This window comes from Ambystoma mexicanum, chromosome 6p (genome assembly GCF_040938575.1).
Source record: "Ambystoma mexicanum isolate Mex_15411 chromosome 6p, UKY_AmexF1_1, whole genome shotgun sequence".
NCBI lineage: Eukaryota > Metazoa > Chordata > Amphibia > Caudata > Ambystomatidae > Ambystoma > Ambystoma mexicanum.
The window spans coordinates 106156734-106182056 of NC_090935.1; the positions used below are offsets into that span (position 1 = coordinate 106156734).

The 25323-nt window shown below is 47.8% G+C and overlaps 1 protein-coding gene across 1 annotated transcript in view; it reads left to right on the top strand.

Annotated features, from left to right (window-relative positions):
• The window catches only part of CIMIP2B (ciliary microtubule inner protein 2B), a 144416-nt gene extending 119590 nt beyond the window's left edge, over positions 1 to 24826 (top strand). Inside the window, exons 5-6 of the mRNA XM_069626789.1 lie at positions 4096 to 4317; positions 24181 to 24826. Coding sequence (XP_069482890.1) covers positions 4096 to 4317; positions 24181 to 24275 — 317 coding nt within the window. The 3' untranslated portion in view covers positions 24276 to 24826. The remainder of the gene's footprint in view (positions 1 to 4095; positions 4318 to 24180) is intronic.
• The last annotated feature ends 497 nt before the right edge of the window (positions 24827 to 25323 follow it).

Below are 25323 nucleotides of genomic sequence, written 5' to 3' on the forward strand. Positions count from 1 at the left end.
AAGCTGTTGCCGCCCGTTTTGGTTCATTTGAACCTGGGAACTGTGAGCAGATTTGCTTTTGAGGTCCTGGTAGGTCTGTTAGGGGTATAACTATTTATTCTGTCGACTAGGTAGCGGGGGCAGCATTGTTGAGGCATTTATGAGTTAGGGAGGCTACTTTTAGCATGATTCTGTCTGAAATAGTAAGCCAGTTATGAGCTCTCCTGATGTTGGAAATATGTTCTCTCTTAGGGATGCTGAGCGCTGCTCTGAGAGCATTGTTTTGCAACGTTTGGATTTTGTTGGTAACCTGTTTGTTGGCTCCCACGTAAAGGGCATTGCAGTAGTCTAATTTTGATAACACAAGGGCTCTGGGTAGAGTGATGCAGCTCTGTGAGGACAGGAAGGGTTTGGCTGCTCTTATAAGCTTACATGTGTATGCCTTGGAAGATGCCATGGAGCTGACCTGTTTGTGGAAGGAGAGGGAGGAGTCAATGTATATTCCTAATGTTTTCACTTCTTTGGCTATCTTGATCGGGTTCCCGTCAATGAAGAAGCTGGTGTATTTGTGATCCAATTTGGTGACGTTGGGGGTGGAACCGAGGATGATGAGTTCGGTCTTGTCATCATTCAGGCATAGACTATGAGAAGCCATCCATGCCTGGATGATGAGGTACACACTGTTCACCAAGGCCAAATCATGGTTGTAATCTCCCGTCAACGGGATGAGGATCTGGGTATCATCGGCATAGTTAGTGTAGGTGATACCCAGGCCATCGAGATCGTCAAACAGGGGCTTCGTGAACACGTTGTACAGTGTGGGGGAGACACAAGATCCCTGAGGGACTCCGCAGGTGATTGGGATGGGGCCCGCGGAAGCTGAGGTGGAGAAGACGCGCATAGATCTGTTACTTAGGAATTACTCAACCAACCGATGGCTTCTTGGAAGAAGTGGGTAGCTGAGTCCAAGTGGTTGCATAGAATTTTGCGATCTACTAGATCGAATGCTGCCGAGAGGTCTAGGAGAAGCAGTAGAGCAGTTTTCCCATTATCTCTCAGGTTGTCAATTTGCGCCTTTAGATCGAAAAGGGCCGTTTCTGTCCCATGTTGGGGTCTAAAGCATGATTGCCAAATACCCAGGAGATGGTTTTGTTCAAGGTATTTTTGTATTTGTTGGTATGCTGTCTTGTCTAATATTTTGAGCAAGAAAGGCACGGTGGTAATAGGCCTGTAGTTGGTGGGTATAGTAGGGTAGAAGAGGGAGGACCCAGGACTCTTTAAGGTTGCTAGGGATGGTGCCTGAGGAAAAGGAGGCGTTAATGAGTTTGGTAATGAATGGTGAGAGGTCTCTTGCCGCGTCTTTGATAATTTGTAAAGGGCAAGGGTCACCCTTGCAGTTTGATGGTTTGAGACTGAGAATGATTCTTTCCACTTCTAGGGTGGAGACTTTGGAAAAGCTGAAGCGGGTAAGTGGGTTGGGCATAGGGTGTTGGGGTGTGGGCAATGGGGCAGTGTTAGAGGAGTTTGTCAATTTAGTTATGGATTCTTTCTTTTTGTTAATTTTAATTTGAAGGCCTGCTACTTTGTTAGACAGGACATTTTGGACACTAGTGCACCATTGTTTGTTTTTTACGCAAGTATCTGGGATTAGAACAGGTGTTTCCAATTCTTTAATGGTAGTGAATAATTCTTTGGTACTAGAATTGGCTTGTGTTATTCTCTGGTTGTAGGACTCTTGTTTGGCGGCTATAAATTCTTTTTTTTAGGTGGATGTTATTTTATTGAGAATCAACTTGTTGTCTGTGGGAGATTGTCTCCAGGCTTGTTCCTTTTTGTGTTTCTCGAATCTAAGGGCTTTAAGGTGCGAGGAGAACCAGGAGTTCAGGTGTTTTTTCGGCTTGCATTTTCTAAGTTTTAGCGGTGCAATAGAGTCAAGGGCTAAGCTCATTATTTGGTTGTAACCTTCTACAAGGTCATGAGGGGTGGAGGTAGCTGGGAGTTGGTTTAGAGTCGGTAAGATGAGTGGGATTAGTTTTTCCACTGTGATATTTTTCTTACTTCTTGTAGGGATGGCTGAGGCTAGCACATTATTGGTGATAGGGCTTGAGGCTTCGAGGGCAAAGGAAATGAGATGTGGTCAGACCATGGTTGAGGGAAGTTAGCTGAAATGGAGGCCACACAGTTCTGGTCTGCTACCCAGTCGCGGATTCTCCCTTTGTTGTGGGTAGGGGTGAACACTCTTTGGGTAAAGCCTAGTCTGACAGTGTATTGTTGATGAGGGTGGCCTGGGGGTCTTTGGGGTCTTTTAGGCCTAAGTTGAAGTCCCCTAGGAGGAGGCACTGGGAGGTGTTTTTTAGGTTATTGGTAAGGATAGTAGTGAGGTCTTCCTTGAAAGAACCTAGGGGTCCAGGAGGTCTGTAGAATAAGTTAATGGATATGGTTTGGGAATTGGCGGTAAGCCGCTTAGCTGTGAGTGATTCACAGGATGGGAGGTGGTTTGAGGATTCAAGTCTAATGTTGAGGCGTGTTTTGGCAATTATGGGACCTCGCTGGGTTGTGCTGGGACCTTTAGCCAGTGTACACAGGTTTTCACACAAGTATAATATACTCAGCTAGTTCTGACATCATCACTTTGTACATGAGGGTGAGGAACACTTTGTTTCACTGCCCTCTCGAATCAAAGTCAGTCTTACCATTCTTCTAATGCCTGCCTCCTTAACTCACCAAATAAACATCCTGCTCCCTGTCTGAGGCCCATCGCTGAGTCCCATGCACGCTTCAGGCCCATCACAGTTCACGGCCTAGCCCATCTCTTACATGAGGCCAATTCTTGGTGCAAGGTACTCTCATGCCCTGCCGACCATGGCTGCCAAACCTGCCCGAGGCCCATCTCTGAAAAAAGGCCCTCTCACCCCAAAGCACAATGGCCCATCAAACAGGCCTTTCTCCCCATCAAGTTCATCCTGGTCTGCAGCCTATCCCTGCTTCGAGGCCCAGCCTTGCCCTAAGGTTCAATCACGCTCCAAGGCGGAGCCCAACTATGAGGCCCAAACCCGCTTTGAGGACTTTTGCCCCAACACCCATCCATGTGCATCACTCTGCTAGAGAACTATTAGCAATGCAGGTCTATCTAAAACTTTCAAATACATTGCTATGTTGGCTACTCATAACATCAAATGTGTCACTTTTTACCATTGGTATGGGATTTTGAATATGAACATCTTAAAATAATACATTAAGATATATTAAAAGTCACCTTAGAGTTCTGAGCCTGTGTAAGGCACTCTTGCGTCCTTCTTCTTTACATGACTCAGGATATGCATGCAAGGAAAATGTAGACCCTGCCAATCCAAATACCTATTATTTATATTCATAAATAGAGGATAGAGCTAAAATACATGCTCGCATAGGACTAGGCCAGCTGAATCCAGTCTAGTTTTGTGCACATTACCTCCATGCAAATAAACTGTTTGTCAATTGTTCTCGCACATGGCCATTGGAGACATCCAATGGATTGATGTGGCCAGTCTGACAGCCTCATTCCAAGTACGGATGTGCAGTAAAAAATGGCGGTAACAGAGTTATGCAACATTACCGCACTGCCGTGCTAAAAGTCAGACAGTAAAGTAGAGGTTTCACCTCTAGCAAAAAGCTGGAGGTAAATTCTCCACGTTACCACTCAAAATCGTCAAAATTGGCAGAGTTACCGATGGTTGTAATTCTGCTGAAATCCCCATGGAATCCTATGGGCTCCAATTAATGGGAACTAACACTGCCTACCGCCACTTGTAATCTGGCCATAGTTCCGCCAGACCAATTGGCGGTAACAGAAATTCCGTTTCATATGGGTAAATCCGTTTGGTTGCATTTCAGATTTACCTCTGGAATACCACCAAACTTCTTCTAATGAGACCCTAGTCTGTTACAAACCCAAATAATGCACTCCAGTTTTTATAGTTGCCGCATTCAAGCTATTTCTCAGGGGCATTGATTAGTTCTGGCAACTTTGAATCTTCCTACCGTCCTGCCCGCGCCCCACAAAAAAAAAGTTTGCTGTTCTATGCATGTCTGTTTTGCATTAGCTTCTGTTAATTTCTGACCTTGTCCCGCATGCAGGTTTCACTGGGTACGTGCCCAGAGCCCGTTTCCTGATTGGCTCCGGTTATCCCACCATTACAAACCGCGCAATGGTGGAGTTTGGACATATGGCAGAAAGCAAACATGTATCCGAAGGCAGGCTTGGCGAGACTCGACTACACAGCAAAAGCCTGCCTGAGCTGAGCAAGATCTACCCATCCAACCTAGGCTTACTGCCCCGCTACACTGGTTACGTGCCGGGTAAGTTTGACGCATCCGTCGGCAGCTCCGGGCAACACTGGGACATGATCAGTAGGAGGTGATGGGATCTGGCGGGCAGACACCAAATCTTCCATTGGCGAAAGTCCTTTTTTCTGGGGGGCAATTTCTGAGATACTTCAAGTTTTTAAGCAATATGTCCAGCTGTACAAATGCCAGTCCTATAACAAGCATTGGCATTGCCAAGTTTCGACTTTTTTTGTAGGCATGGGAAAAGCACTTGTCAGGCACTGCTGTACTGACCTTAACTGGCCATTGATGGCATCAGGGGCAAAATGGTGCAGGTACCTGGGCATCCAATAGGAGTGCCTGCAAATGCCTAATACTTATACACTAGCCAAAACGGTTGGCTTTGCCAATGCTTGTGATTAACTGCATTCCAGTGAAGTACACTCATAGTGATTATAAATTAAATCGAGTGGCTGAAGGCAGACCTGGCTTAGACACTTCTATTGCAACAGTAGTGGATTTACAGGTCCAATTAAGTCATTAACTCTCAGACGGCTTCTTTGAAAAGACACTGGAAGGCACTTTGAGTGCAGAGTTTATTGGTAAGACTAAAAGAGTTCCCATAAGGAGGTGATTAGGTCGGGAAGGGGTAGGAAAATGCCCTATGGATAATCATGGCTATGGGCAGTCAAGGGGCGGACAAATAACACCTTCAAGCTGTGAGCCCCTACTCACATGCCATTTCTCCCTATGTGTACTGCAATGCAATAGTTTTGGCTTATAGGTGGCGCTAAAGCAACACCTAATACCCAAAACTAAAAAGGCATGTGAGAAAATGACGTTATTACATTTCTGCGTTCTGTCTCTTTCTTGGTTTCCCTATGCTCTTCCCTGCATGTCTTCCCCTTTGTTCCCTATGCTCTTCCCTGCATGTCTTCCCCTTTGTTCTTAGTCCCTTCTTTATCCATATGCCCTTCCCACATTGTCTGCTCCAGTCTGGTGTTCACGTCTCTCACCTCACTTTGCTCTCCTTCAGGGCCTCAGGTGTCAAAAGAAAACAAGCCGGAGCTCATCAGGAGAGGTCACCTGCCCCCATTAGGGTACACACCCTTAACTAGCCCCTGCTTAATGGGTTACAGACATCCCCTCACCCACCAGGCAGCCCTTTGCAGAGATCAGCATCCTCTCCCCCACACATCTCCCCCATGATCTCTGGATCTATTAACAAAAGGGATGCCTAGCAGGTGACAGAGCCTCACTCTTTCAGCCTTAATGGTGGGGCTGGCCCTCGCCAGGTATCCCTTTTGTTAATGGATGCAGAGATCACTGCACTCTCTCTCACGGGAATGCCTAGTGAGGGACAGTGCCATCTTTAAAGCTTAAGTAGTGAGGCCTCCGGAAACCAGGGCCATTTTTTCTAAAGCCTGATGCTTCAGTGAATGAACGGGAGCTTCAGCTTCAGGCTTTGGAAACAAATGCCCTGGTTTCCAGCGGCCTCACCTTTTCTTCCATAATGGTGGCACCAGTGTATGGGCATCTCTGGTGCCGGCACCACCACATAAGCAAGAGCTTCAGGCTTTAGAAAACAAGCCTTGGGCTCTGGCGGACGGGACACCCAGAGGGCTAGAGGGAGCCACAGCAGGACCCCATCTCAGAACCATATTTCTGAGCCTGCGAGGTCCCTGGCCCACTTAAAGCCCTGTTCCCCATCATGTTTAGTTCACACACGCTGATGGCCTCCATCCTCCTATGCACAGGTCCCACTGCAACCCTGCAATCCCCATATTCCAGGACTCTCCACTTCCCCGTATTCATGCCACTCCTGCTCCATTTGTTCTTTACCTCTCCTGTTTAAGCTCATTGTCCGCCTGCCTCCCATTGCTCTGCCTTCTACCCATCAGGGTGGGGCTCCCAATCTGCCATTGCTCATATGTTTCTTGTACAGTTGATCTGAAGCTGCGTTCACGTGGCGGAGCCCCCGCAGTCACGTGGCTGAGCCAAGGCAGTCTCCAAAAACTACTTCTGAACCGGGGCACTGCCGGGTCTGCCAGAGTCCCCCACCAGCTCTAGCCAGCTCCCCACCCAGCTCTCTTCTTCTGTTTGCTGTCTGAATGCAAAATACATACTGAGGCCAGTTTACGTTGTACTCGGAGCCTCCGTTCCTCGCATCCCGTTTCCGGTGAGCCTGCAGAGGAGTGGTTGCTGGGCCTTTCGGTGCAATTGTAATGGAAGTTCCTGTTTGGTGGCGAGGGGGTGATCGCGGTGAAAGGAAAGCTTGCTGTGCTTTGGTGCTGCCATTAGGGAACACAAGTCACTGCTGACTTTACTGAAAGACATCGGGCCTCATTACGACCCTGGCGCTAAGTGAAAAACGATGGCGGTAAAGGGTTACCGCCATTGTTTTCCGCTAGGTCCGATCATGACCTGTGACCGTTAACTACGATGCCATTAGCGGCATCGTAGTTAACGCTGCCGCTAACTGCGGCAAGGGCACGCGCACGCGACCTCCCACACCGTACTTAGCGCCATGGCGGAAAGGTACGCGAATGCCGACCCAAGCGGACATGCACCTAACGCCATCACCCAGCCCGTTAAGTACCTTACCGCCATGGTGCTAATTACGCCATTGCGAACCAACCGTAAATGGCCATGGAAAGTGAATGCAGCTGCCACAGGTGCACAGAAACAGCACAGGTGAAGGCAATACAGATTCAGGAAGTACAAAAAGAGCACACCCCACCCCTTCCTACACCCAGTCACACTCCACAATGATACCAATACGACTAGCAATGTTGGGGCTGGAGGACCTGATAGCAATGCAAGTGCTACAACAGCAACAACAACAACAGGCAGCACAGAGTAGACGCAGGAGGAGAAGGAGGGCAAGGCAGGCCCAGCAAGCCCCACCAGCACAGCCAGTGCCACCACGCAGGCAGCCCCCAATCCCACGCATCAGAGCCAATCCATTCAACCTCACTGCTGAGCAGATCCACACCCTGTACCGTTTGGACCGGGACACCATCACCGCCATCGTAGACATGACACACAACGACATCGTCAGCATGATAGAAACTCCAAACGCCATCCCACCCCGACTGAAGGTAGTGTCTGTACTCCACTTCCTGGCCACAGGCACCTACCAGCACACAGTGGGGCACTTGCATGGCATCTCACAACCATTATTCTCACGAACACTCATCCAAGTGCTCGATGCCCTCCTCAAGCACACAGACGACCACATCTCATTACCACGGACTGCCCAGGAGATTGCAAACACCAAAGTGGGTTTCCATGCACTATCCGGCATACCTGCTTGCATTGGTGCCATCGACTGCACCCATGTGGAATTGGTGGTTCCACGTGCCATGGAGGTACCGTACCGCAACCGGAAACAGATCCACTCAATCAACGTGCAAATGGTCTGTGACTCCAACAAGACCATCACACATTGGTGTGCCCGATTCCCCGGATCAACCCATGATTCTATGGTCCTGAGGAGCTCCACAATACCACGCTACATGGAGCGACATGCAGGCCCAAGATCCTGGCTACTCGGTGAGTCCAATGTCATGACCATGGAAATGTGAAGTGGGTAGGTGAATGACGTACCGATGCATACTCTACCTGGCTGAAAGGGGGGGGGAATGATGCATGCTCCACCTGGCTGAAAGGGGGGAAATGATGCATACTCCACCTGGCCGAAAGGGGTGCGGGGGGAATGATGCATACTCCACCTGGCTGAAAGGGGGGGAATGATGCATACTCCACCTGGCTGAAAGGGGGGGGAATGATGCATACTCCACCTGGCTGAAAGGGGTGGGGGATGATGCATACTCCACCTGGCTGAAAGGGGGGGGGAATGATGCATACTCCACCTGGCTGAAAGGGGGGGGGAATGATGCATACTCCACCTGGCTGAAAGGGGGGGGGATGATGCATACTCCACCTGGCTGAAAGGGGGGGGAATGATGCATACTCCAATTGGCTGTGAGTAGCAGAGAGAACGGAGACAGATGATACCCTAAAGTAACCCAAACTCCACCCAACACCAGTAAAGCCAATACCCAATGTATGCAGCTCTACCATGTGAATGAGGTTGTGTCCCAACCATGACACAACCATCTGCAAGTGCATTCTACCAATTCAGACCATATTGTCAACAATGAAAAGCACCTACATGCACGTCACCAAACACCATCAACCGATAGGCCTGTCCCCGATAACTGCCCACGAAGGAGGCACATGACGGACAGAAACATCAACACACCATTACACAGACAGCAGGGCCCCCAAAATGTCCCTGTCTACATCAGCATTGCTCACTGGGGTCATGATGAGGCCCACAGCAATGTTGCAATGATGTGCGCATTGCCACCACAGGACATGTGCCAGGCCAACTAACTAAACGGCATGAACGGACACAGTGGATGGGCACTCACAATGCACTCCACCCCTCTGCATACATTGGGTGATGGCATGCAAAACAGGCCATGGGAGCCATGAGCATATACTGGTTGCATTGTGTGAATCAATTAGTGCATGTAGAAGTGAGCCAAAGTAACAGTTGGATGCAAGCCATGGTGGCACATCATGTTCTTGATCAGACGTCATGACTGACACATACATTCTCGCCTACATACAGGTGATGCAGGCTATCCCCTGAAGAGGTGGCTCCTTACACCAGTCCGGAACCCGCAGAACCAGCACGAGGAGGACTTCAACCGTGCACATACACGTACTCGTGTGGTCATAGAGCAGACATTCGGCCTATTGAAGGCACGGTTCCGAAGCCTCAGCAGGTCTGGTGGGGCACTCCTGTACCGCCATGAGAAGGTGGCAAAGATCGTCATGGCATGTGTCATGCTACACAATATGTGCGTCAGATGGAATGTGCCCCTGCCCCCTGACGCAGAACTGCAACCACCTGACGATGAGGATGAGGAGGGTGCAGATGGGGCAGCACCCCATGGAGGAGGCGATGCACAGGAGGGGCGTGCAATGCACCAAAATATCATCGACCACTGCTTCTAGCACACACAGCTGGTGTGTATCACATGGGGACTGCACTTGGGGCACTGTGTGTCTCTGGGACATGCACACTGTGGACTGTACACCAATAAAGCACACATATGCAATGAAAATGTCCACACATTTCATTTCGGAAAATCAAAAAGTGTATTTCAATCATTAAACGTCGTGACACACTCCCTTCCACCTTCCCCCTCCCCCTGCACACCCCAACACACCCCCTCCCACCTCCCCCCTCCCCCCTGCACACCCAAACACACCCCCTCCCACCTTCCCCCTCCCCCTGCACACCCCAACACACCCCCTCGCACCTCGCCCCTCCCCCCTGCACACCCCAACACACCCCCTCCCACCTCCCCCCTCCCCCCTGCACACCCCAACACACCCCATGTAAGTGTGAACAGATGCCTGTGACAGTGGCCACAGGCTGTTACAAGCCCCCTCTCCCGGACCCCGGGGCACCCCTGGCTGTGGAGCGCAGGTTCCGTCCAGAACGTCGGACGGGGCTGCTCTGTGCAGAACTGGCAGCGGAGGATGTCCCTGCCTGCTCCCGTGCATGCACGTCCTGCAGGGTGTGGGTGAGCTCAGTGAGCGCACGACGCAACCCGGCAAGTTCACCACAAATGTCCCTAGACATGGCCTGCATAGCATCCCTCAGGGTGGCAGTGCTCTGCGCTATTTCGGCCCTTAGGGTCTCCGTGGCCTGTTCAATGGTTGCCCTAGCCCCCACACATTCCGCAGCATGCTCAGTCAGCATCGTGGACAGATGTTGCTGCCGTTCTATGATGTCCTCGAGGGACTGCTGCCTCTGCTGGGCCATGCCCAGTGCTGGTGGTGTGATGGAGGGGCTGCTCCCCTCCTGTGGACTGAGGACTGGGCATGGGGTAGAAGGCCACTCCTCTTCCTCTGTGTGCCCCTGTGTGTGATCCTCATGGGGGCTGGCATTTGACAAACAGGGGGAATGTAGAAGGTCAGTGGGGCTTCTGACTTCGTGCTCCTCAATGTCAGAGTCTGAACATGCAGCAATTGCAGCTGTTTCACCCATGTTGCTGCTGGCCGCAGACCCGGTGCCTTCTGTGGCAGGCAATGTTGGTACAGGTAGAGCTGCTGCTGCTGGCCTGCTGACTACAGCGGTGCTTGCCGGTGGGCCGTCCGGTTTGCTTGCAGTGGATTCTGCTTGTTGTGGGGTCTGCCTCACTGCAGCTGAGGTTGCGGGTGCGGGGATGGTATTATTGGCCTTCTTGGCTCTCTTCGTCGCAGGGGTGTCCTGGTCCTCGGGGTGTGAATCTGTGCCTGTGGTGGAGCAAAGGAGGGAGGGCGTTATTGATGGGTCTGCGGACTTTGGAATGACAATGATTGACATGAATCTGGTCAGTAGATGAGGCAGATTTCAGGCAGGGCCATGCAGGTTGTCTCCTTTTTGTGTGGTATGTGGATGCAGGTATGTGGGTGCCAGCAGTGTATACAGGGTGGAGCTTGCATGTGGCTATGGGCAGTGTCGAGCTAATGTGTTGCATTTACACTCTAGGGCAACATTGTGCTACACATGAATGGACTGCAGTGACTATGGCATGTCTTGTTTGAGGCACCTAGCTTCATCGCCTGATGTCGGAACTCCCCTTTCCATCCCTCCGACGCCTTCAATGCCTTCCATGCCAATCGTGGATGCACAAATCTCCTCCCATGGTTGGAGTTTCAGTGGGGATTCCGAACCTCCACCGGTACCCAGGGCAAGGTTGCGGTTCGCAGAGATGACGGCTCTGACCCGTATGCGAAGGTCATCCCAGCGCTTCCTGCACTGCTGTGGGGTGCGGGGTACGGTCCCCACCGCGCTGACGCGCTCGGCCACCCGGGCCCATATGGCCTTTTTTGCTATCGCTGGCCTGGTCATTTCCGGCGAGAAAACGACAGCTGCATTGTCTTGCAGGGTCTCCGCAAGCATGCAGAGTTCCTCCCGGGTAAATCTTTCCTGGCTCTGGCGGTCACATGCCTTCTTAACAACTTTAGGCATTTTTGGGTGGTTGGATGGGTGGGTGATGGGTTGGGACAGGTGTCAGGGTTGGATCTGGTGTTGTTCGGAAGGATGGCAATGGATTGTGTTTTTAAAGATGGCCGACGTGCTGTTTCCCGTTCTGCCGCGATGACGCTATTTCCGGTTCTGCTTTTTACGGTGACCGCTAATTGCGGCCACCGCTAATTACGGTGGCCGCTAATTACGGTGGCCGCTACTTACGGTGGCGGAAGTGCACCTTGCTCGCCCTACGATGCCGGTAGGGGCCTTTTCCGCCATGGTGTTATTTACATTACCGCCATGGCGTAATGCTCGTGCGCGATGGGTCGTAATTTGGCGCACTTTACGCCATCGGCCCATGTCGTAAACGCTCATTACGCCATGGCGGTAATGTCGGCAGATTACCGCCTGGGTCGTAATGAGGCCCATCGTCTGGCTGAAGAATCCGGTGCCTTCATTAGTGAGTCCATTGTTTATGTGATTTTGTGATTAAGGAAAAGAAAGAGGTTGGGTAGCTCACGGGCAACGTGCTCGTCTTGGGAGGTAGGCGACGCGCAGCCACACAGGTTCGATCCCCGGGTCTGCCCTTAGAATCCCCTCCGTAAATAACCAAATGTCCTGCTGTATTAGTGTTCTTCTTGGCTTGGATAGGTTAATATCAATGAAGTGAAGGGTATTTCTCACTCAAGCTGAACCAGCGATATTGAAAAATATGCGTTAAAAATTTCCATTGTGTCAGCCAACAAATAGTAGGAACAAAAGTAACTAGTGGTACTCTGGCTGCTTCCAAAAATGTGGGGGCGGGAGTATGGCGCGGCAGATGGGAGAAGGATGGGGGATGGGGTTTTGTGGGGAGTGACGGGGCAGGGCAGGTCGGGTTTTGACCTTTAGTTTGCAATGTTTAATGGATCTTTTTGGATTGTGGCCAGACTAGACAGTGGCTTGAATTATAAACGAAATGCACTAGATACGTCCCCGACAGAAATATCAATCCCAAATATTCATAAAGAGAAATCCCTTGCACCACTGTGTTTGCAAATTAAGCTACTATTTGAACCCTATCTTTTTAGAACATGTTTATTGTTATATGTGAATCATCATTCAAACCAACACACACAATTACAAATATAGTTTAAACATATTTTGATTGGCAACACAATTTAAACCGTGTAGGGCTCTACACATTGGGCCTCGTTACGTGGTGGGCGCAAAAGGATACCGGGCACCGTTAAGGACATCAGTGCCCGTAACCCTTTGCGCCCTATTCCGAGGTCCCTTAGCAGGTCCCTTCCTTAACGCCTGGATAACGAACATTATAAGGCGAGGAACCTTGAATGGAGGAGAAAGAATAAGACGCAGAGGCGAGCCTCTGACGGGAAGATGTCCTGGAAGGGCGGAGCTATGCTAGACCACATGGCCAGCTGTGGTGTGGTTTGGCGTCCGAGCAGCAATGAAGCTAAGGCCGAGAACGAGATGGAGACGGTAGAGAGACCATCACGCCTGGAAGCGTGACCACGGCAGAGCTTTGGTGGTCCTGGGCCCATTATGTGACGCCGAGACCAGACCAGAAAGATCGAAACACTGTCCTCTGCATGCAAAGTTTGCCAACTTCCGAGCCAGGCAGAAAAGGGGAGGCAAACGCTCCAGAGAAGATAACACCAGGTAGAAGAGCAAGCAGGTATGTCCCAGAGTGTTGGAGAAGCCAAAAGGGTTATGGGTGCCTGAGAAACCCAAACGATGAACACGGACATACCCCCAACCAGGGCCCAGATAAATTAAATATATCAGTGGGCCAGAGGGCTTTGGGAAGCCCCAGAGAACGAAGTGACATTCAGATCAGAGGCTGGGAAAACAAAAGTGTTATGGGAGCGCAATAAACCTGAGTGCTGAACAGGGGCAGACGCCCAACCGAGGCTCAGCTCCATTAAATATAGCAGAGGGCCAGAGTGCTTTGGGGAGCCATAGAGAACGAAGTGACATTGAGATCAGAGGCTGGGAAGCCAAAACCATTACCGGAATGCAAAAAACCCAATGCTGGACACTGACGGGTGCCCATTGAAGACCCTACTAAACCCACAAAAGGGCAAGAGGGCTTCAGGGAGCCCTCGAAATACAAACACGAAAGGAAATGACTGGGGCGAGGGTGAGAGGGAGGATTCCATTGCCCAAACACTAAACCCAAACATGATCAAATACAAGCTCAAAAATGGTGGAAACACACTAAGAAAATCCTTTGACCCTTTAAAGAATGGAAAGTATTGGATGTGTGTGAATACTTACGACTGGTCATTCAAAACCTGCAAAGAGGCTGGCGAACTGTACTGTGATCTTTGACCATTTAAAACCCCCTTATTTGGGAGGAATCCCAAGAAGTTTGGCCAAGTAAAGCTTGAGTGTAAAGGCTGTTGCTCTGGCCTGTTTTTTGTCTGTGTTTTCTAAGTGATAGGGCCAGATAGCAAGTAGGTTTTGGGCGGAAGAGTATATCATTTTGGACATTTGACGATCACCCTTCGCTTAATTTTTAGGTAGGGGAATACCCTCATAGCAATAGGGTTAGATAGGCATTTTTCTTATTATTTAAATAAATACTGTTGAGAATGCTAAGTCCTAGTCTGACTCCCTCTTCTGGTTTACCACATAACTCAGAAATAACACTGGCAGGCCAACGTTTGATGTTTCTGCTTGAAAGAGCTAGTGCAAAGCCATAACAGGAGGATGTGTTTTGGGCACAAGGTTCGAGCCAGTAGTGGGTGGGAATGGCCATGAGGACCAAAATGGCTGAGTAGTCAAGGGGTTCATAAATAGCTAAACCACACCCACAAACGCCGTCGGCGCCGTTAACCCTTAACGCCTGATTACAAGTGATTACAAGATTACAAGTATTTTACGGTGCCGTAATTAGCGCCTTCCCCATTCCCATTATGCCCTATGGGGGGAAAAATGAGAATGGGGAAGGGCAAATGGTGAATGGGGAATTACCGCACCACTCACCTTGGAATGGGGCGGTAATTCCGCCATCCACCACGGCGGAATCGTAACCTTAGCGGCAGGGACCGTGGTGCTAATAGCACCATGGTCCTCTGCCAAGGTTGTAATGAGGGCCACTGTGTATCATCTGCATAGTTAGAAAACCAAATCTGATTCTTCTCCAGTAGAGTAAAGAGTGGGGTTGCAAAGATGTTATATACGATTGGCGATAATCAGGCCCCCTGTGGCACCCCATAATTCAAAGGGACTGGTGCAGTTTGTGCTATGGTGCTGCAGACTCTAATGGTTCTTTTTCCCAAAAAAGATTCCATCCATGCCAGTGCCATGGAAACTTATGCTGCCCTAAAGGAGAATCAGAAGTCTAGGGGAAAGGAGTGCCCCCTAGCCTTGGAGCTTGATACCACACTAAAGGAGCATAAGATGTCTAGGGGAAAGGAGTGTCCCATAGCCTTGGAACTTTATACCCTGCTAAAGGAGAATCATAGGTCTAGGGGAAAGGAGCACCCCCCTAGCCTTGGAAATGTATACTGCCCTAAAGGAGAATCAGAAGTCTAGGGGAAACGAGTGCCCCCCTAGCCTTGGAACTTCATACTACGCTAAAGGAGAATCAGACATCTAGGGGAAAGGAGTGTCCCTCTAGCCTTGGAACTTTATACCCTGCTAAAGGAGAATAAGAAATCTAGGGGAAAGGGGTGTCTCTCTAGCCTTGGAACTTCATACTGCGCTAAAGGAGAATCATAAGTCTAGGGGAAAGAAGTGTCCCTCTAGCCTTGGAACTTCATACTGCGCTAAAGGAGAATAAGAAATCTAGGGGAAAGGAGTGTTCCTCTAGCCTTGGAACTTTATACCACATTAAAGGAGAATCAGAGGTCTAGGGGAAAGGAGTGCCCCCTAGCCTTGGAACTTTATACCCCGCTAAAGGAGAATAAGAAAGGTAGGGGATAGGAGTGCCCCCCCCATCCTTGGAACTTTATGCAGCGCTAAAGGAGAATAAAAAATCTAGGGTAAAGGGACACCCGATAGCCTTGGAATTTTATACCGCACTAAAGGAGAATAAGAGTCTAGGGGAAATGAGTGCCCCCTAGCTTTGGAACTTTATACCCTGCTTAAGGAGAATCAGAGGTCTAGGGGAATGGTGGAGTGCCCCCCCCCCCTTTGGAACCTTATACTGCGCTAAAGGAGAATAAGAGTCTAGGGTAAAGGAATGCCCCCCTAGCCTTGGAACTATATACCCTGCTAAAGGAGAATAAGAGTCTAGGGGAAAGGAGTGCCCCCCTAGCCTTGGAACGTTATACCCTGCTAAAGGAGAATCAGAGATCTAGGGGAATGGTGGGGTGCCCCCCCCAGCATTGGAACCTTATGCTGCGCTAAAAGAGAATAAGAGTCTAGGGGAAAGGAATGCCCCCCTAGCCTTGGAACTTTATACCACACTAAAGGAGAATAATAAATCTAGGAGAAAGGGACACCCCCTAGCCTTGGAACTTTATACCCTGCTAAAGGAGAATAAGAGTCTAGGGGAAAGGAGTGCCCCCCTAGCCTTGGAACTTTATACCACGCTAAAGGAGACTAGGGAGTCTAGGGGAAAGGGACACCCCCTAGCCTTGGAACTTTATACCCTGCTAAAGGAGAATAAGAGTCTAGGGGAAAGGAGAGCCCCCCTAGCCTTGGAACTTTATACCCTGCTAAAGGAGAATAAGAGTCTAGGGGAAAGGAGAGCCCCCCTAGCCTTGGAACTTTATACCCTGCTAAAGGAGAATAAGATGTCTAGGGGAAAGGAGCGTCCCCTAGCCTTGGAACTTTGTATTTTGGAACATTATGTTCTTAATAACTTAAACACCAGCAAAGCTGAGAAGGTTTCTGTTTGTCGAGAATACTATGAACACTTTAGATTTGGAGAGAAGATTCCTTGCACGTTTTTCTAATACTAATTGTGGGGACAGAAGTAGGGTCTACGGATCCAACAGTGACTAACTCTATAGTTTCAGACTGCCTGACAATTCCATTAGTTTCTTCTGATGTAGGGAAAACCCTCCAACACTTTTATTATTTAATAAAAGCCATAAATATACCTCCTTTTGTGCCGGACTCTTGCTTCTAACCCTCTAGTCTCAGTCCATCTCTTCAACACACTTAAGATATCTTGAATCATCTAAAGAGAAGGTTGTCCTTAGGGTTGTCTTTTTTCTTCCTGCTGATTTGACCGTTTCTTGCCTATCGAACAGTTACACATCTCTTGCGCACATTCCTGCTAACATTTGTTTCCCCTAATGTTTGTTACGTAGGTTTGTTCTATTTCGTTCACCTATTTTCCCCAACTCACTCTCTCCTTCCTTTCACTTTCCGTTTATCCTCTCCTCCCCCAGACTTAGGGTCCGTTTAAAACCATGGAAGGGGTCACAATTTCGCTCACCGACGGACAAGGACTCTGCTTTAAGAACTCTATGGTGGTCACTCGTGCAGTATGAAAGCCAAATAACATAGCATATGCATGTCAGGGCTGGTCCCATCCTAAAAAGAGCAGTCCAGCATCAACTGCTAAGTCCCATCCCTAGACCACAAGAAAAGCCAAGGAATGGAAGGTCTGTAGGGTTGCCCAGAGAGATGCCAGTGGTTATGATTAATTCACAACCTTCCAGACATGAACCTTCAGGTCTGTTTGCAGCTCTCGAATCCTGGTTGCAGGCCGTATGGGCGTGTGTTTGATTGTGCTGCTCGAGTTCCTACGGTGGTGCAAGGCTCACCTGGGCATCATGTGCACCATGGGTCCATCCCCAGGTTTCCTCTGGTGCTGCAGTGCCCAGCTTTTAGTAAAAGAGGGCAGCAGGGTGAACTAGCAGCATACAATGGCATGCGTCTCTTTAGTAAGCAAACACTCTGGATTGTGTTGACCTACGTTTAGGTAAGTGGGAATCAGTGAGTGCTGTGTCTGTGTCTGGAGGCTGCGTACCCCACTACTCTGCTAGTTAGGGTTGTCCTTGGATACTCCAAGTGAACGGGGGCTGGAGAGTGGGCAAGTGATCCATGATATAGCAGAGTAGGTGTGGCATCCGTATGGCAGGGCCCAACGCCCGCGGGAGAGGTGGTGTGCAGGGGCATCATTGAGCATCAAGGGGGAACTGGATTTTGAGGGAAGCCCTGAGTGCATCAAACATGGGGGGGATGTGGATGAGTAGGTCTAGACTTCGCACTGCTGAGGAATTATATATATTGGAAGCATTTGCCCCCCAACCCCAATCTTTTGCATCAGCTCTTAGGGATGTTCAGAGATCCTTATTGGGTGACCTGAAAGACCGGGTGGGGAAGTCAATCTTCTTTGCCAGTTAACTCGGTGCAAGGTTGTACCAAAATGTACACACCAGACACAGTCCTTCGAAGGGAATTCTGCTCCCAACTGGAAGCCAGTAACGAGTGGCAGAAATGAGTGGTCAGAACTGATCTTGTCCAATTGGAGATGAGGCAGATAGCAGCATTCTGAACCCTTAGTAACCAACACATTTGTAATTCATGAATCCCCAAGCTTAGTGAGTTGCAATAGTTGAGTATATAATTGATGAACGCCCCCACTAAGGCTGGAAACTAGTTCCTTTTGCTATAAGGGAGTATTTTATAAAGCAGGCGTAGTTTGTAGAAGGCAGTCTTGGCTGTTCCGCTAATCTGAGAGTTCAGATAAGATCAACTTGCCAGAAAAGCCAACATGTTTGATTTTGGGTGCAAAGCAAAGTGGAGACCGAACTAGGTGTGTGGGTGTGGGGGGCAGATGGCTCCTGCGTTTCTGTGATTTTTTGGGGGCTCTAAAAATGAACTCTCTTTTCGTGTGATTTAACTGAAGACAATTTTGAAGCATTCGAGTTTGAACTTCAAAAAGACAACGGGATATATTGCTGAAAGCGTGATTGAGGCTGTCGATTGTAATATGCACGTTTGCCTCATCAGCATAAGACTGGGATGCCAATCCATGTTTTTAATAAATATATCAAATAATGGCTGGACATAGAAGTGAAACAGTAGCTGGGAAAGAGGAGAACCCTGAGGTACACCACAATTAATTTCCACCGAAGACGAAAGTAATGGCCCCAATTTCACTAGATTACAGTTATCCATTTAGCAGGATATAGGACGCCAATCGCCTCAACAAGATGGAACCGTAAAATATCAAAGTCCACTGTATCAAAGGCCTGCCGACAGGCGAGCATGATCATAAGTGTTGAGTGGCCAACGTAAGCTCCGGCTCAGATATTGTCCCAAACCGTGGGAAGGGCTGTTTCGGTTTCATGTCTGGGCCGGAAGCCAGACTGACAATTATGCTGTATATCATTGGTTTCGACATTCTGTTGAAGCTGCGGTATCATCATTTGCTTCAAAACAGTAGAGGGCCATGTGGAAGGCTCGCCTCTTGCCGATAATGGGGTAATACAAGAGAGGTTCAATCTCTTTGAGTCCACCCCGTCAACTATTCATGGATGCTGTGATTGCATTTACCATCAGGCAGGCAAAGCTTTGGCGTCCTTTCCTGGCAGGGTATCCTCAACGTGATCAGTGGGGCGGAGATAAGTCGGAAGCAGGAGCACATCAGCTGAGGGCAACAAAGTCAAATCAAACTGAAATCCAGGGCTACATTTAGTCTCAGAAGATATGACAGCAATAATAGGAGCCTTGGGAGAACCAATGGATGAGAGCCTGTCTGAAATGTATTATCATGAATTAATTTTCAAGAAGGAAGTTCGGGTTCAGCAACTTCCACTGACATGCTTTCTACTAAGTCCATCAGAGGGATTTTGGATACATTTTGCAAATAAACGTACAATGCTATTAAGAGAAAATGGTACCAAACATAAATATTAAATAAATGAGTCAGCTAGAGGATCTAAAATTAGAGAATGGAATAGAAGACTTGTAATTTGCTCCTAACCCTTACAGATCTATGGGCCTCATTACAAGTATGGCGCAGCAGTAAACGGAATTACTGCCTACATTTAGACTAGAGGCACCCTGATCTCATTGTACGGCTTCTCCTATCAACTCTTCTATGACGACACTCAGATCTTGGCACAACCCATGAAAAAAATGCATTTTAAAAAACGAATGGAGAAATTACCACATTTCTTTTTTGAAAAAACAAAATTCCTACTTGCATTTTGCACTTTATTTTGTTTTAATAATTAGAGGGTAGACCCCACTGCATCCCCCCATAACCCCCTAACTTAACTAATACCCTTACCCCAGCCCACACCTATAGTTATATAAAACTGTACCAATATTTTGATAAAAATTGGCCAAAAGAATTTTGTCATTTCTTCCTCGATTTATTCGGATTTATTTTTTTCTACAGATACCAAATAAAAGAGCTATTGGATGGAGGGTTTAGAATTCATCTTAACCTCTTGCATTGCTTGGGCAACCCTCCAGACCATTGTTCTTTGCCTGCCAAGACATTACAAAAGGGGAAAGACCATATGCAAATCAGGTTTGGTCCCACCCCAAAAGGGGCAGTCCAGCTGGAACTGCTTGATCACATTCCTTCTGCACGAGACAACAAGCATCCCCAGACAAGTTTCAGCCTTGTTCGGCCTCATACGCGAGGAGTAGCGTGGGTCTCTAGGACCAGCAGGCATGGGACCCATGCCTGGTGTGAGAAACCTGAGGGTATTCTCCCAAGTAGACCTCTGGAAACCCTTATTCAATTCGCCAGGGAGGGCTGGTACTCTAAGATCACAACCCTGGGGGTAGACAAGCGAGGGAGGATCACCTAGGTTAGGGGAGCCCGAGGTTATGCTCAGGGAAATGCTCCAGGTGAGGCGCGGTACTACATTGTGGAAGACAGAGAGGAGGACGAAGTCCCTGAGATTTTCTTTGGGTATTCTACATCTACCTCCTTTCTACCCGAAGAAGCTCCCATAGTAAAACCCAACCACGCCTACACATCTGGTAAACCAACTACGAGCACAATCCCATTACACCTGAAGACCACATTTCCCAGAAGCCCTGCATTCCAGTTTTCTACCAGAATACTCCTAACCATTCTTCTAATAGTCCCTCTGATTGTTATTTCCCACACTCCCAATCTACTCAAACAAAACACTATCGTTCCCACAATCCCCCCTGTTCATCTTATGAAAATTCTGGTCATTCCTGGTTGCTTCACAAACCCTGCCAAATGTACCCTTCCGAAATCACATATCTCCCTAGGACGAAAGCTAAAATCCCATACAACACCTCTTCCTCTCTATACCCCGTAGGATATTCGAACATTCTAACTCCCTACCTTTCTGACACAAACACCTTCGCACAACACAAAAGACAACGGACTAATTATTGAACTATTTACCTGACATGCCCCAAATTAAGGGTCAGACAAAGTCAGGCAATCGACCAAAACCACACACACCTGACAGCCCTTTCCTTTTCCCACAGGGATAAAAGGTGGAGCAAGAGAGCACAATAGGTGCAAGTCAGAACGCACGACATGAGAGCTAACTCAGCATGGCAGTTCAAGAGGAGGCAAAAGACGGCAGAAGTCAAGAGGATACCAAGGGGAGAAGTGACCTTGCCCTTATCAACAGAGACTTGTGAAGCCTCAAGAAAAGGAATCGTAAGATCACGAACAAAGACCAGTCAGTGTGTGTTGCAGATGTCGATTGTACACAAGACTCTCCTTCGCTGATAACCAAGCCAGGGAGAGACGCTGGTCTTTGTGGCACCAAGCGTCTCTCGAATGAGAAGAAACTGAAGAGGTTCATCACAGCCGGTGAGTCGAGGAGAAAAGGCGATAAGAAACCAGGCTGTGTTGAACGAAAGTAGCAAGCGGCTAATTGAACTTTAAACAAACAAAGGAACTATTGAGAAAGTGGGGGGAAAAGCCTGCAACAGAGGTGTCTGGCACCATGTGGGTGCTCACGCAGAAAACTCTGGGCGATTCCCCGAAGTTAGAGACTACCATAGCCAGAAGGACTTGGGAAGAGGTGTAGAGACGTCAAAGTGATCATACAGAGGTCTGGTCAAATCCTTTGTGTCGTTGAAAGTCTTTGACCGACAGACGATTGTGAAGAAGGGGAAGAGAATCCTGCATGGTGAAGATTAGCAAGAGTTAACCCGGTGGAGGAATGCTAATGAAAATAGGGCGACGTCTAGAAGTCCCATGAGGAATTGTTGGTAAAAGTTGTAGAGAGTGAACCCGGCAGAGGGAAGCCGACAACCAAGGGCCAAGCCCAATGATCTGTGTTTCATAAAGTTGGCAAGAGTGAGCCCGGCGGAGGGAGGCTAATGAGAAGGGATGAAGTTTAAAGTCCCATAATGAACTGTGTTTCTTAAAGTTGGCAAGAGTGAACCCAGCAGAGGGATTCTAACGAAAAGGGGCGAGGTTTGAAGTCCCCTATGAACAGTGTGTGAACAGGAGCGAACCACATTGAGGGAAAGTCAAACTGCATTGTTTGAAAAAACATTAAGATTCGTCAAAGCAGGAAATATTGCAAGACAAAGGGAAGAGAAATGTCCCTCTTGTCATTTGGGGTCCGAGCCCAGCCGAATGAGATCCAAGGGTGAAAAGTAATCACCCAAACTTCATTGAGAAAAGGAACTGTTTAGTGTTTTGTGGAATACGATAGGCGAGGGGTCTGCCATGGGGAAGTCATCACCCAAAGTATTTGTGGACCAGAACTTTGTGTTTGTTTGTTTAAAGCATCTGGCCCTCAAAGGCAAGAGACTTTTCATTGAAAGCAGACTTAACCGTCAAAGAACCTGATTACTGATACAAATCTGTTGGCTCGTGCTGAGAAGGCTCGAGTGTGTGCTACGCTCCAAAGTCCCACCTTGTCCCTTGCTGAAAACTTGGGGAAGAGAGACCACTGGCAATCACATCCTGACTTATTTTTTGTGAACACTTTTTTTCTTTACTGAACCCTTACCCCACACTATTTGTGTAATTAGTTGTAAGGAATTAGCGATAGGTTTTTCTTAGTATAGGCCATTTTATTTTGACACGACACCACAGGGACTGCCTTATTTTTCTTTTGATGGTTGATGCTTGCTCCCATTTCAGATTTAGGTTTAGATTAGGTGTTTTTCTCAGCCATTATACAGTTAAATAAACCCCTTTGAACTGTGATCACTTAATGTCTGTCTTTACTGTTGCCACCATCGTTCCTTACACTGGGCATAGATGCTCCACTTGGGTGACTAAGCAAAACAAAAGAGGTGATGACTGGAAGGTTTAGAATTCATCTTAACCTTTGGCATTGCTCTGCGTAACCCTCCAGACCATCGTTCTCCACCTGCAAAGCCATTGCAAAAGGGGAAAGACTATATGCAAATCAGGCTTGGTCCAGCCCGAAAAGGGGCAGTCCAGCTCGAACTGCTTGGCCACATCCCTTCTGCATGAGACCACAAGCATCCCAAACATGTTTCAGCCTCGGCACTCAGATCTTATTCTCCTTTGCCTCCTCATTCGACAAGCTGTTGTCAAAAATTTCAAACTGCCTCCACTATTAAATATTGGATGATGTCTCACTAGCTAATGCACAAATCCACTAAGACTGAAGTTATATACTTCCCAGCTAAAAAGAGTACATGTCCCTCTCCCCCTCTTCTTCTCTTCTCTCATGATTACCTTCCTTACTCTGCTTCTGCTCGTAACCTTGGTGTCATCTTAAACCCATCTCACATCTTCTCTCTCTTCACCTCCAAATCTGCCACTGCAATCAGACAGAACGTCCTCGACATCAGCCAAATCTGTTCGCTTCTTCCTTTCAATATTGCTAAAAAGTTAATCGCCTCCTTTGCCATTTCTAGATCTGACTACTGTGTCAGTCACCTCTGTGACCTTCTTAACTAAGCTTTTTCACCTCTGGACAAAGTCCTCAACTTCGCGGTTTGCACACTTTTCAAGCTTTCTCGCTTTACCGCTTACCTCCTCTGCCCATAACCTGTCTGGCTATCTATGAAACAAGGAGTATGTGAATATATATAACAATATATATATAAATGTTATATATACATATAAACTTATCTTCAAAACATCCATGGAATTGCCCCACCCTGCTCATCTCACTCCTGACTCTCCCCCTCGCTCATTACGATCATGCTTGCTCACCTCTTTGCCACTATTCGAGCCACTGCGCTCCCTCATGTTTCCGCTCTCTCCTGCTCCTCACCTCCCTACATTGGAATGCTCCTCCTCTCCCTCTCAGCAATACTCCAACCCTACATCTATTTTAATCCAACTTTAAAGCCCTCCTCCTTTCTGAAGAACCTGTTTCCTAGCACTCTACGCTACTCATCAACCTATTTCCCTCTCTCCCTACCCTCACGGACAACCCTACAGCACTTTTCCATCACCCCTACATCCTTAATGTAGCACTTCACCCACCATCCCGTTCCTATGTTATTCTGTCATGTCCTCGTCCCTGGTTTTTGTTTCCACCTTCCCCTGCAACATCTAGTCTTGAAGAATCATTCTCACATTCCATTGTAAAGGACCTCTGCTCTGTTATCAATGTTACATTTTGTAAGCGTTTTTGTGCTAAAAATGCATCGCTTTCCTGTGATTTCTATACATAAATAAATATAAAAGTAAAATAATAGAGGCAAGTGATAACAATGGTGGTGCGTGCTCTACGGGTGCAGGTACACTGGGTGATTGTGGAAGGGTTTACCAAGGTGAGTAGATGGGTTCCCAATGGGTGATTTGTGACGGACAATCCCAAGGTGTGGGTACAGTTTTCGATGTTGGAAGTTGGTAGAAGTACTCGCCTGCTTATTAATAATTAGAGGACCCCGTCACTCTGAAAGGCAAGTTAACTCATCATCCACTTCAGTACTTTTCACTTCCATTTCACAATGGCTCATCTGACTTTTCAATACTTTGTTTCCTGCAGGTTACAAGTACCAGTACGGAAAGACCTACGGCCATCTCACCCAGAATGCTCTGGGCTTAAGCACTTTAGAGAAGCAAGTGCTGGAGCTGGATTAACATTCATTCAGTGCTTTTGAAGTTATGAAGAATGCAAAAATGCTGTAAACACTTTATTTTTAAATATTGGACCAAGTATTCGTGTGGTGTTTGAAAGGGAGACAAATGGAAATTAAAAGCAGTATGCACAGGTTGATAGCCTTGGAGTATGTATGATTTTTGATGCTTGAACCTCTGCAAGTGTTATTACATTGCGCAACATGGCTGCATGTATCCCGGGTTCCTGTTCCAATACTTTTCCCTGTGTGCCTTTCTGAGATGAATGTACCACATTGCAAGGAACATGTCCTTTACTGTCAAAAGAAGGTACTATTTACGTGCTACAAGTTTCTGCTGTAAAAACCATGCGAGATTGGGAAGTACGAAAAAACCTAGCACAACAAATAGGACCGTTGGCAGCTGTCCCTCAAGCAAAAGAAGGTATACGGTAAAGAATGCTACGGAGGGAAATTGGCGGAATCCATAATGTTACAAGTTTGTGAGATATTCTGATTCCACTGATTCGTCTGCAATAAACAGATGTGTAATTAAAAATCAATTTATAAAACACATATGTCCCTTTTTTTGTCCGCTGTAAAAGGTTTTGACTTGACTCAAATTGCATCCTTCAGTGCTTCTTCTGAATAGGTCTCAGTGATGCAGATGTTGGGGCAAATATGTCAGCCATTGCATTACCCATTCTAATGTGCTTACTCAATGTCAAGATGTCGCGATCTATCACACAACAATGATCATTGAATGTCTAGTCCGATACCGTCCAATAGGCCCACCTCATTTCCGAGTCTTGATGAAGGGGAGGCTGGAGATTTTGGGACTAAATTTTAACATGCAACTCCATATCACAATCAATCACCATATTTACAGATCTGTAAGGGTTAAGACTAGGATCACATGTGTCTCCAACCACTTATAACCATAAGAACCTGACATCACTACTTTCAACACAGGGGAGTTATTAAAAGCATGGCAGTATTCCACTGCAAAATGGTGAACATCGTACTTAACAGTACTGCATATGTTATTCTGAGAAGATATATGTGTTGTGACT